Source organism: Octopus bimaculoides, chromosome 1, assembly GCF_001194135.2.
Source record: "Octopus bimaculoides isolate UCB-OBI-ISO-001 chromosome 1, ASM119413v2, whole genome shotgun sequence".
NCBI classification, from domain to species: Eukaryota; Metazoa; Mollusca; class Cephalopoda; order Octopoda; family Octopodidae; genus Octopus; species Octopus bimaculoides.
In genome coordinates, this window is record NC_068981.1 from 159,051,754 (window position 1) to 159,065,967 (window position 14,214).

At 33.8% G+C, this 14,214-nt stretch overlaps 2 protein-coding genes across 2 annotated transcripts in view; one reads left to right on the forward strand and one right to left on the reverse strand.

Moving 5' to 3' along the window:
- Positions 1–4,864, forward strand: part of LOC106882873 (arf-GAP with dual PH domain-containing protein 1) — an 89,891-nt gene extending 85,027 nt beyond the window's left edge. The window contains exon 9 of the mRNA XM_014933676.2: positions 1,884–4,864. Coding sequence (XP_014789162.1) covers positions 1,884–1,942 — 59 coding nt within the window. The 3' untranslated portion in view covers positions 1,943–4,864. The remainder of the gene's footprint in view (positions 1–1,883) is intronic.
- Positions 4,865–9,125: 4,261 nt separating this feature from the next.
- Positions 9,126–14,214, reverse strand: part of LOC106882872 (lipopolysaccharide-binding protein) — a 35,871-nt gene continuing 30,782 nt past the window's right edge. The window contains exons 11-12 of the mRNA XM_052970732.1: positions 12,297–12,376; positions 9,126–10,608 (exon numbers count right to left, since the gene is read on the reverse strand). Of these exons, the coding sequence (XP_052826692.1) occupies positions 10,390–10,608; positions 12,297–12,376 (299 nt within the window). The 3' untranslated portion in view covers positions 9,126–10,389. The remainder of the gene's footprint in view (positions 10,609–12,296; positions 12,377–14,214) is intronic.

Here is a 14,214-nt window from a genome sequence, read left to right on the forward strand (position 1 = left end):
ATATATATATATATATATATACATATACATATATATGACGGGCTTCTTTCAGTTTCCGTCTACCAAATCCACTCACAAGGCTTTGGTTGGCCCGAGGCTATAGTAGAAGACACTTGCCCAAGGTGCCATGCAGTGGGACTGAACCTGGAACCGTGTGGTTGGTAAGCAAGCTACTTACCACACAGCCACTCCCATAATTTTATAGTTTCTCCTTCTGTATGTTATGGTAAGTACATATAAAGCTTCTAGTTTTATATAACAGTAGACTTGCAGAAAAATATCAGATTCTTTGGTCCAGTTCCTCTAAGTTAGTAATTAAATTTTTGGCTATGCAATCTTTTGTCATAATGATTACAGATACAAATATGATACTATTACTATTTGCAGATTTTATATTAGTTACTTTTGAATATTTATTTGTTGTTAACTTCATCATTATTAGCATCATCAACATTTTAAATGTCTCTTTCTATAATAGCATAGGTCCTTGGAATTGTTGGTCCTTATGCAGCATCATATACCCATACTAGCTCAGCCTTCTTTGTGTGTGTTTTTTAAAACACAGATATGCACACATGAACAATTTCAGTAGTATGTGTTAGTACTGATGAAAGGACAATACTCCTTGAAATATGCATATACACCCATTACCTTTCAATGGTGGTGCTCCAGCATGGCTGCAGCTTTAAATTTGTAACAAGTTAAAGAATATATTTAATGATGAAATAGAAAAACTTATCTTGCTTAGTCATTGAAAGAAGCCTAAACCCTATATATGTATGGATGTTTGATTTGTTAGAAAAGAAGGCAAACCTCCCACATACCATACCCTAATGTTTTTTTTTAATGTCCACTATTGCCCTGAGCTGACCAATACTTTGTGAGTGCATTTGATAGGCAGAAATTGTGTGGAAGCCCAAAGCCCATCGTATATAAAATTCATCAACTTGTAACAATGAATGCTATATTTTCCTTCATTTTAAGTATTTGTTTTTTAAATATTTTTCAAACATTGTGTGTTGGTTTGCCTAAGGGGACTGATAGAATAAGTACCAGACATAAATAAAAAAAGAATAAGCACTGGCGGGGCAATTTGTTGGACTACACCTTCATGGCTGGACTCCAGTGACTGAAACAAGTAAAAGGTGAAAGATATAATTTGTCTTAAATATATTACATCTGAATAAGCAAGACACTTGTTTCTGTCTGTCTCTCTCTCATTATAAACTTTCATCATCTGACACAAGATCACCTCCTCCAATGCCCCCTCCCCTCTCAAAGGATCTTTGTCTTGCAAGTTATTTAGTGACCCTGCCAGTGCTGATGTCACGTAAAAGTGTCCATTCCACACTGTAAATTGGTTGGCATTTGGAAGGGCATCTAGCTGTGAAAACCTTGCTAAAATTGACCTCACCTGTGCTTGTGCCATGTAAAAAGCACTCAATTCACTCTGCTAGGTTGGTGTTAGGAAGGGCATCCAACTGTAAAAACCCTGCCAAAACAGACACAGAAGTCTGGTGCAGGCTCCTGCTTGGCCAGCTCTGGTCAAGCTATCTAGCATGAAAGCATGAAATAATGTCTATCTTTCATGCTAGCATGCTACCCTGCCAAAACAGACACTTAAGTCTGGTGTAGGCTCCTGCCTGGCCAGCTCTGGTCAAACCATCTAGCATGAAAGGTGGACATTAAATGATGATGATGAGTAAAAGATGGGTTAGTCATGAGTGGAACTTTTATTGTAGGTCTGCTTGACCAGAGCTGACACAGAGCTTCACAACAACTTGTTCATATTAATATACATTTTTGATAATTTTCATAAGTAACAACTGAACCTGTAAAATATAACTAATTAATTATATTTATTATAATTTGTCTTTCCTTAGTTGCTGCCTCGATGGTCAACAAAAGGCCTACAACTATTTACCAAATGATGAAAAGATGAAATTGAAATGTCTAGGAAATGCCAAACATTTTCCTGCACCAAAATCTTCAAAACAATCTGCCTTGCTATTGATTTTGAGAGGACTGACTAAATTACTGCTGCTACTACTACTACTACTACTACTACTACTACTACTATTCCAAAATATTGATCATCTTCGTTGTTGTCATTGTCACTGTCATCATATTGTACCAGAAATATCAGAGCATAGTTTTGGAGGAATGATACTTCTTATTCATCTTGGTATCACTTAGATTAAATATGGAGCCTTATTGTTAACCATTTCAGGCACCTAAAAGGGCTCATCTGATTATAAAATTTAAAATCAAAATAATACAACAGCAACAAGACTTAAAATGATAATAAATAATTGTTGCATTCTTCAAAATATATTCCTTCCTTGAAACTGAACATATTTAATATCATATGAAACGTTGAGCCAGAATATAAATAGGCAATCATATACATACATATATATTTATACTTAATTTCTGTAGTCAATCTCTGTTACAATATCTTTAAATTGTTCCAATTGTATTGTTTCTGGTTGGTTTTTCTTGCTGATCTAAAATTATTGGTTCCAAAGAAGTCATTCTCATATCTGTTTTCTTCCCCTTTGGTAGTTATTTGGTTTGTCTCCTCTTCAAACTTTAGCAATAAAAGTAAAGATTATTTTTTAATTAATAACATTTACAGTGCACTCTTGATTGACTTTAGTGTTTTAGAAACTGGTATGTTTCTAATAAGACTGACTGGAAACTGTTGCTTATTGTTGCTCTAGTTGGAGCCAAAGTGAGAGTTGTTGGAAGGTATCATCTTGTGATATTTTTAATTTGGACTATTACATTCCTAATTTTTCTTTTTAATGAAAATGTTTTACTATTGTAGCAACTGTAAAATCTTTATTTTTTAAACAGATGTGTATTTTATTTACATGTTTCAACAAGCCTTTTAAAATGTCAACTTATCCATTATTCATTAGTAATCTTTGTTCATCTTGTATATATTGTTCATCTGATAACACTGAAGAAATAGCCATTTGTTCTATGGATGTGAACATTGTCATAAATCTAGGTTGTTATAACTTGCCCTATTAGACCTCTTTCATATACTAAGCCTTACATTGCAAGAGTTGTGAACCAGTATTAAACAAATTAAATATCCCTACAAATGTTAAATTTGTATTCAGACATACTGTTTAGTTTTGGATGCTATGTTGTGACTATGGGCTGAAGAGTTAGTGAGTAGCCATGGTTTATATTGAATGTTGTTTGGTAAAGATACAAATAAAATTAACCTCTTGAATATTCTGAGTAAAGCTTGATTGACAGTTTTGTATAACGTAAAGTATTTAGAATATATTTTCTTAAACTGGAATCCATTATTTTTTTTAATAGGACAATTTCTGAAAATAAATGAAATATTGTCAAATATTGGATATTATATAATTTTTGTTGAATATTAATATCAAAATTAATCCAATTAGAAATTATAAATAACTGCAAAAAGAAAAGTGAAATCCTTTTTGTATCTGAATGCCTTGTTGTATGTAAATTGGTATCTTCAAATCTATTGAGCTGAAATAATGTAAGGTCAGTTTGGTAAGTTACAATATATTAAAGTAACATACATCTACAGTCAATGTTGTGATTACTTATTTACAATTGACCAATTTACTCTTCTTTATTACTATAAATGACAGACAATCAGATTGAGAAAAATGACTTAAATATTTCTGACTTCAGAAAGGTAAAAACTCTGTGCAAATCAACTTTAACTGTGGTTTTTAAGCCAAGATTAATATGAATCTTAATGCCACTATAAAACACTATAGATTTATTCTTTCATTTAGATAATGCTTTTATGAAAAAGAATTGACATATATATCTTTTTGAATCAAAACTTAAGATTTTCTTCTCTATTTGATCCCGAGTGTAAATTTTTATTGAAAGAAAGTGTCTTTCATATCTATCAACTTAATATGCTTATGTACTAATTATGACATACTTGAAATTTGTATGTAAGTATATAAAAATATAATGGGCAAGAAGATAAAAAATAATCCCTTTCAAAATTTAAATATGATTTTAATAAATTAGATTAATTTATTTTTGAGAAGCTGTCTGTTAATAAGTTGATAAATTTTGACAAATATTATCCTCTACTTTTTACCAATATGAGCACCACTTGGCTGAAATTGACAGCTGATTTATTTATATTAAAATCTTAAAAATTAATACTGTTCTTGTTAATGGAATGCCATTCTACAATTATACTGTTTCAGTACTTGAGTATCTAATAGATTTATTTTAAAACATAGATCGTGGATTATAAATATTTGAGTAAAACACCAAGAAATGGCTTATGGAAGTTTTTTTTTTTTTTCCCATTTCATTTGTCCAATTTACAAATGGTTTAATATACAAAAGATTACTGTAGTAAATTTATATTTTTACAGCTTGATGGTTCAGCTATGTCAGCTCCATTATTATCAGAAAATATTTGAAATTGTTTTGTTTTTATTTATTTCTAGTTAATCTGTTTCATAAAATATTTTGATAACTAAAGATCAAATATACTTTTTTTTCTAACTAGGGTATTTTCTCTAGTGAAAATTCAGTAAAAGAATAATTTCGTGTTTCCTTTGCATATCATGTCAAAGAAGCAAGTTATTTGCTGAGTATTTTATTAGTGATCATACCTAATTCTTAGATAAATCTATTTGATGAAAATTATAATTACATTGGTGTATTATTTAATCCTGTCTTAAGATTTCAGATTTTCTTTAATTAATATTTTGATTTTTATATGGCAGACTCAAATGAAAGATTTTTTTTTTTATATTTCTTTTCATTCCAGAACTTCACCAGTATGTATTAACTTGCAAACTATTGACTAAATAAAATCATATTCTGAACATTATTTGTTATCATGTCTGTCCTTTTCAATTTAAACTACATTTTATTTATCATCATCATTATCATCATCATCTAACGTCTGCTTTCCATGCTAGCATGGGTTGGACGATTTGACTGAGGACTGGTGAACCAGATGGCTGCACCAACCTCCAATCTGATCTGGTGGAGTTTCTACAGGTGGATGCCCTTCCTAATGCCAACCACTCCGAGAGTGTTGTGGGTGCTTTACGTGTCACCAGCACGAGGGCCAGTCAGGCGGTACTGGCAACAGCCATGCTCAAATGGTGTTTTTTATGTGCCACCTGCACAGGATCCAATCCAGCGGCACTAGCAATGACCTTGCTCGAATGTTTTTTCACGTGCCAGTAAGGCGACGCTAGTAACAATCATGCTCAAATGGTGCTATTTACATGCCACCAGCACAGAAGCCAGACAGCTGCTCTGGCAATGATCACACTTGGACGGTGCTGTTAGCGCTCCACTGGCACGGGTGCCAGTCATCGAATTTGGTTCAATTTCGATTTCGATCTCACTTGCCCCAATAGGTCTTCACAAGCAGAGTTTAGTGTCCAATGAAGGAAAGGTTGGCATGGGTGCCAGTCATCGAATTTGGTTCGGTTTCGATTTATGTATTTGAATAATTTTATTGATATATTAATCACTATCATCATTTAACATCTGTTTTCCATGTTGGCATGGATGGGACAGTTTGACAGGAGCTGATAATCCAGAGAACTGCACCATGCTCTACTGTCTGCTTTGGCATAGTTTCTATGGCTGGATATCCTTCCTAGTGCCAACCACTTTACAGAGCGGACTGGGTGCTTTTTATATGGCACCAGAACCAGTGAAGTTGCCAAGTAACTTGCGAGACAAAACCTCTCAACTGAAGTGGGTGGCTTCGTACCAGTTGATAAGAGGGTGTCTTGCAATAGAAGAGATACATGGTTTCAAATACATAGCTACAAGACCAGATGTTTATTGAAGAAGAGAGGGTTGAATAATGGATCAAAGCTATTATTTTGTGCTTATTTTGTTGACTCTTCTAATAAAGGAAGAAAGGCAGTATTGTTAATAATGGGACTTAAACTCAAGGAACAAAACTAAGTACTGTAAAATGCATGTAGTACTGTTCTGTATATTACCTAAAAAGATAATACCTTGAGCCAACAAAGAAAGAATTCTACACAACTACTCAGCCTACTAGAAATAGCAGTCAAATATTCATATATTTTAAAGCAAGATGTGTGGTTTCTTTGCTATACACAACTACATCTCTTTGAAGCAGTTCTCTCCCCTTAAAGGGAAGAGAACTGCTTCAAAGAGATGGTGATAGCACCAGCAGTCCCCAGTCAAAATCCCCCCCTATGTGTGTGTGTGTGTGTATATATATATATATATATATATATATATATATATATATATATTGTTCACCTTTCCATGCTTGTATAAGTTAGATGGAATTTGTCAAGGTAGATTTTCTACAAATGGATGCCCTTCTTGGTGCTAAACTCCAACTATTTTCAAGTAAGGTAATATTTTCCTATAGCTAGACATGTTTTACACAGAATACTGGAAATGAACAGATTTGCTTGTATAATGATGATGCTCATTTACAAATACTGTCTGATGTCCTATCGCAATCTTCAGGCAATGCCCACATGGCATAACAAGCTAAGAATAGGATGATAGGATGAGAGAAAAAAAATGAGAAAAAGTGGAAGGTTGAAAAAAATGGAAAACAAAAAAGAAAACAGAATGAAGCAGAAGGGTAAGAATTAGAGTTATGTTCCCTTTGACCACAAAGGCTGAAAGGATAGTAGCCTAGAGTCTGTAGTACAACTTAGCTAAGTCTCTGTTTGCAAATTGAAAAATACCAGCCTCTCCAAATTGAGCAGCTATACCACAGATTCTAGGCCACTATCCTTTCAGCTTTATAGTCTATGCTCAAAGAGGACATAACTGTAATTCTCCCCCTTTTGCTTCATTCTATTTTCTTTTTCATTTTCCAGTTTTTCAACCTTCTGCCTTTTATATCTGCTACTTTCTCACCTTTTCTTGTTTTTTTTTTCTCTCATCTTATCGTCCTATTTTTAGCTTGTTCTTGTTATGCCATGTGGGTATTGCCCAATGATTGTGATAAGGTACCAGACATGCTAAAAGATACTGTCTGAGATGCTTTTATCACATGAAACTAACAATAGCACATAAAAACATATCATGTTTATTAAATAATATTGTCTCTCACCAGAGTACATTTTTGTTGATCTTACCATCATGGAACACTACACTATATATATAGCACACAAATGTCAACTTAGGCAGTAAACATACATATATACACATACGTGCACACATGGAAACACATGAACTTACACTCACACATAAACCAAAATGGACCATGAACATCCATGTTTTGTAAAAAATACTTTTATTTCATTTTTTATTTTCCTTTTATTTTTTATTTTTATTATTTCTGTGCTTCATTAGTTTCATTATCTATTATTAATCTTTATTTTTATCCTTTATCTTAATTCTTATATACTTTAATTCATGATTACTATTATTATTGTATTAAATAAAAATGAAAACATTAATGCATGCGCACACACAAACAATAAACATGCTTTCGTCTGCTCAGTCTGTTGGAGTATTTCAATTGATCAAAATGTAAACTCTGTAATGTCCATTTTGCCCCGAAGATCTTCCACCTAGGGTTGTCAAAATGCAAATTTATATTGTTATATATGTTTTGTAATTTAAATTGGGTGCAAAGTGAAACAATTGTAGGGAATGTTAAATACTTAATAAATCAATTTATATTCATTGAGTTTCTCCATTTTCAAGCTTACTAATATATGTGTGTATATATATTTTATTTTATTTCTATATACACGCACACATATATACACACACGTACATATTACACATATGAAAAAATACACACACCCATGAACACAAATACACATGCACATACACGCACACACAGATATAAACATGCACATACATACACACACGCACATGTACGCACACATACCTCACACACACAACACATACATACACTCACGCAATTACACATACATAGGCATATACACACACACACATGTATGCGCACACACACACACACACACAGATGAATGCATATATACTCCACATACACACACACACACACAAACAAACAGAGGAATGCACATATACTCTACACACACACACATACATAGACACACATACATACATATACACACACGCGTACACATGCAAAGAAATGCACACATGCCTAACACACACACATACACAAACATACACGTACACACTACATGCACATACACACACACGCACGCACATACATGCACAAAAATACACATATACCTTCACACACACATACACACGCACACAGATAATATACATATACACACACACACACACACACATGCATATGAACTCACACATACCTCCCATACACACTACACACTCATACATACATGCACACAATTACACATACATGGGCATATACACAAATGCACATACACACACAGAGGAATGCACATATACTCCACACACAAACACACACACACATATACATGCATACACACACATATGCACACACAGACACATGCACACACAAAACATATACATACATGCACACACGTACATAAATATGCACAACCATACTTCAAACTGCTATTGAAACACCTTTCTACTGACCATTCCTCTACGCACATGTGAAGAGACACACAACTACACAAAAGACTGTCATTCCTGCTACTGAATTCTTCCTACAACATTAAGCGACACAAAGTTGACTCACACATACGCATATAAACAGCCAAAAACACACACACACACACACACAGAGACTTGCACGCACGCACATACCCACACACACACACACATACCTCCTCTTACACTCTCCTGTCTCAGAAAGAACTTTTCCTTCACCCATTCCCTTCTGCTCATTTCAAAATGTAACCAGATGTGAATCATTGGCAATGTCCTCCATCTTCCCTTCTACTGGACTTTCCTCTGTTTCCAAAGAAGAGCGTCTGCTCAAAATGTTAAACCATCTTTCTTTTCTTCCCTGAGCATCTGTTAATACTTTACATGTACCACGTCCTCGCGTTTTTTTTTTGTGTGTTTGTTCTTTTTTGGATTTACTATATAATATATATATAAAATAATAGATATGATCCAGGGATCCAAGTGTAAGTCATCAGTAAGCATTGAGCATTTATGCAGCTAGTATAAATGACAAAAACAGGACAATATACAATAAAAAAAGGTTTATTAACATCGTAAGTTACAAACTTCATTCCATATTGAAATTATAAGAAATTTCAATAAGCTGACAGTCACCACACAACTCATGTAAAAATGCAACTAAAAATTCAAGAAAGTAAAAAATGGAACAAGTAAAATATAAACTACAAATGTTTCATACCAAAGCGATGCTTGTTACATAAGTTGTAACATACATTAAACCAGCTTAGCTTATCTTCTGGTCTTATTACCTATAAATTGTTTACATAGTTACGTGGAGATGAACAAATGAATTATCAAACTAGCCATGACACAAATGGTAAGTTGAAAAAAGAATAAAGTAAAAACAATCAAAATTAAATGACCAATGAAAGTATTAATTAGAAGGTAGATCACCCAAAAAGGAAATAAGGTGGGTGTGTTTACAGATGTCATTAAGCAGAGGGAAAATAAATGCTAAGTAGAAGAGGAAAAGGAGGACTAGCAATAAAATTCCCTTATCCAAAGGCTAGTCTTCCCCACCTCCCTTTTCTCTCTCCCTAGCATCCATTTTCATTCTACTTGATGACATCTGTAAACACATTCACTTTATTTCTCATTTAACTGAGCAGAAAAGATATTCAGCTGTAAAATTATATTTTATTGAAAGGAAAATGAACTAAAGCTGTAAAATATGATAAAAAAATAAAATTCAAAATATATTCTGAACAAAATTAAAATTTGATGATTTAAATTGTTATATGTGGTAGACATTTGGAAAGCAAAGAAGAGAATATAAATGTGAGAGTCTAGTCAGACATTTTAACTCACTTTCATATTCAGCTTTATATTCTTTTACTTGTTTCTGTCATTTACACATTTCATATATTTGGTTAAAAATTATAATCAAATATATGTTTACCATGCACTCCTTAGTTTAGTCACAAAAAACATAATTTCTAACAATATTGGTTTCAAATTTTAGCACAAAGCCAACATGTTTGGTGTGATGGTCAAGTTGATAACCTCAAACCCAGTGCTCAACTGGTACTTATTTTATTGACCTCAAAAAGATGAAAGGCGAAGTCAAGTTTGGTGGAATTTGAAGCCAGAATGTAAGGATGGACAAAATGTCACTAAGCAATTTTGTCCAGTGTGCTCACGATTGTGCCAGCTCGCCACTTTATAAGTTCTAACAATATCAAGAAATATAAATGGAAAACAAAATTTAGAGAAAAACTTTAAAATAAAACTTCATATTCATTGAATTTTCCAATATAACTATTTCATTTTCTAATTATAAAATGAAATATCATCAAGGGTATCTTCTTGGTTGTAAAACCTGTTAGGGTCATCTGAAAATGCAGTCTGTAATGTTGTAAATAGGGATACACTCATCACATAATTTGGCACCACCAAAGTATTTTGTATCAGTTGTAGGATTCCAAAATCCCATTCATTATCAACTTCAGTAAAATTCAAAGAAATATCAGTCATCAACAGGGCAGAATTCTGGGAAAGAAAACAAAAGCCGATATTACTGGACTGGCAGATCAAACGTAAAATAAAAAAATAAATAAAATAAAACAAAACAGGTGTATGATTAAAGTAAAATATTATCAGTATTCTGTTGTGTCTGGGGAGAGTCATTTTCTTATTGTGCCTTAAAATTTAACACACTCACCGGTAAACTTTCCACTTATTTCTTATTTTTATTTTCCTAAAATTTTCGTTGAGTGTGTTAAATTTCCGGTGAGTGTGTTAAATTTTAAGGCACAATAAGAAAATGACTCTCCCCAGACACAACAGAATATGCTTCAACACACGAAATCACATAAAAAATCTTGCAAACCAAATCCCAAAACGAAATTATCAGTATTATTATTGTTAAAAAATAAAGAAAAAACATTTCAGATAAATTATTTATGCAAAATTACATTTTATTGTTTTTGAGTTAGAATCTAATTTTGCTGTAGGAATATGTCAGCTACTAGGCGGTCTGAGGTTTCAGGCGTAACTGTGGTGCTCATACAAGGGAGATCACTGTGTTATGTATAGTTTAGTACAAATATTGTTTATCTTTACTCTGGTAGGCTGTGATTCCAATATGCAATGTAATGAAGTATATTGTATATATATGGGGGTAGTCCTTACATTTTAATAAACTTAAACAACTCGAGGATTCTGAAAAGACGTTTAGTGCAATCAATTTCTTTTAATCACAAACCAAATTGCCCTCACAAATGACATATTATAAATTAAATATGAAAGTGAAAAAAATTTGTATGTCTTTATTTGAAATACATTTTCAATAATGCTAATTTCTCTATGAAACCAATATTAATTTTTATTATGATTAAAATCAATATCTCCTAATTATTTAGAAGTATATACACAACGTAGTCATGGATCTCCCTCGTGATGCGAAAGTGGATGAATATAAAATTGTTCTGATTTCTTCAGTTTTGGTCGAACTTGATTACCTCCCTTCATATATTTAAAATGCATGCTCCTCAACTTTTAAAATATTCCAATATATATCAATATATAATTTATGTATTTTGTATAGGAAATAATCTCTCTATGAATCGAATATGAAATGAAATATCACAGCTTTATTAATCTTATGACTTATCAAATTTCACAAAAAGACTGTAGAGATCAAAACCGTCCAGTAGAGTCTACAATATTAATTTGACCTCCAAATTTCTGGTACAATGAATTAAAGAAGTGAAAAGAAGTTAAGCCTATATCACAGATTCAGATGACTCAGACTTTACTATTAATGACATGGTACTTGCCTGCACATAATGAGTTACTTGAAGTGACCAGTATCATTGTTTTAATACCTGTTTTTCTATGTTGGAGTGGGAGGGATGCATGTGATGTACAGAATCTACATGTCTCAATCTTGTGTTGTCACATTAGTGAAACTGTATTTTGAGATGTGACCTCATCAATTAATTCTATACCTCTTACTGTTTTCCTCTCCCTACATATCCATTGACAGTATACAACAATTATAATGCATTCAATGTAGAAGGCAACATACATAATGCACTGCACAATGAGATGGAATCCAGAATCATCTTCAGCCACACAGTCTTGCCAACGACCATATCACAGCTTCTATATCACTTTCTATAAAATAGCTCAGTTTTCAGATCTATTGAAGAAATATTTTACACAGATTAACTCACCATGCCAAACTGTAATTTCGTGTTGCTTATTTTGTCTGTTTTGATAAGTGTAGATATAGGGATTCCAGTTACACCCTTTTCTGAAATAAATAATTTATAAATAATTAATCATTTACTTCTTTTGAATAAAATAAATATTTGATGGTAATGAAATAAAATACATATCTTGATGGGTTTCAGTCAAGTTGAACACACAAAATAAATATATAAATAATCCACACACATAGACTGGTAGTCTGATTCAAACTTTACTTGTAAGGAGCATGGTATAAGGCTATGAGATAAACGTACTAGCCAAGCCTCTAATTAAGGTACATTGCTCGCTTTAGGATAATAACTTCAAGGACACATCACATGAAAAGCAATATTTAAGTTAGTGTTAATATATGTAATGTAGGGAGCAAATACTTGAGACACCTCTGAACAGTGGTTCTTAACCTAAATAATATAGTACCTCCCTGGGAATATTGTGATCCTGCAAAAGGGCAACAAATGTGTGTGTATGTATGCATGTGTGTGTGTGTGTGTGTAAATACATACACACAGAGAGGGTAAAAACCCCCTTTGGTCATGAATGACCATGGAATTACACCTTGAAAGTTACCCTCCGATGCACAAGTTCAGGCAAGGTTATTTATGGAAGACCAGCAGTCGCCCATGCATACCAGCCCCCCTCTTCACACAACTGATATTCTCCAAGGGAAAGGCAGAGGCTGATACAGGTTGGCACCAGTGATGTTACAACTCATTTCTACAGCTGAGTGAACTGGAACAATGCGAAATAAAGTGGCTTGCTCAAGAACACAACACACCACCTGGTCTGAAAATTGAACTCACTACCTCATGTTTGTGTGCCTGATGTTCTAACCACTGAGCCATGTGCCTTCACACACATATATATGTGTATCATTCATTATTATTAATAATAATAAAGAGTAAGGAGGCTTGTTCATCCACAAAATTTATTTTACAATTTTAAACTCCACTTGCGAAGACCTGTTGAGGCAAGTGAAATAGAAATCGAGTTAAATTTGACGTCTGGCATCCATGCCAACGTCGTCTCCCTCATTGGACATGAAACTCAGCTTGCGAAGACTTATTGGGGCAAGCGACAGCGAAATTGTGATGGCACCTGTGCCCAGCGTCGCCTTTCTGGCACTTGTGCGGGTGGCACATAAAATACACCATTTTGAGCGTGGCCGTTGCCAGTACCGCCTGACTGGCCTTCGTGTCGGTGGCACGTAAAAAGCACCCACTACACTCTCTGAGTGGTTGGCGTTAGGAAGGGCATCCTGCTGTAGAAACTCTGCCAAATCAGATTGGAGCCTGGTGTAGCCATCTGGTTTCACCAGTCCTCAGTCAAATCGTCCAACCCATGCTAGCATGGAAAGCGGACGTTAAATGACGACGATGATGTTGATAATATTATAATGACCTACTGCACAGACTACTGGCCGTTTTCACTGCACAGACTACTGGCTGTTGCAGACGCAGTCTCAAAGTGATTTTGAGACTGACCAAACGGATAGACCCTGAAGAAGCTGCACTGATAATAGTTCCAGGCTGCATCTGCAACTGCCAGTAGCCTGTGCAATGGAAACACACGTAGGTCATTATAATATGCTGTATAAAATTGTAAAATTAATTTTGTGGATGAACAAATAATATACACTCCAGACAGTTTTACTGTCCAGCAAAGCATACATGGAATTACCCATCAAAAGAATTCACAGAGTGACTGTCAGCAAACAATAGCCACAGACATTAAATACTGATCAAAGTAACTGAGAGCCAATATAGTATCTGCCCAGATAACATATCCTTCCAAATACACATTTATATGTGTATGTGTGTGTCTTTGTGCATGTGTGTGTGTGTGTGTGTGCGTGCATGCATGTGTGTGTATATATATATATAT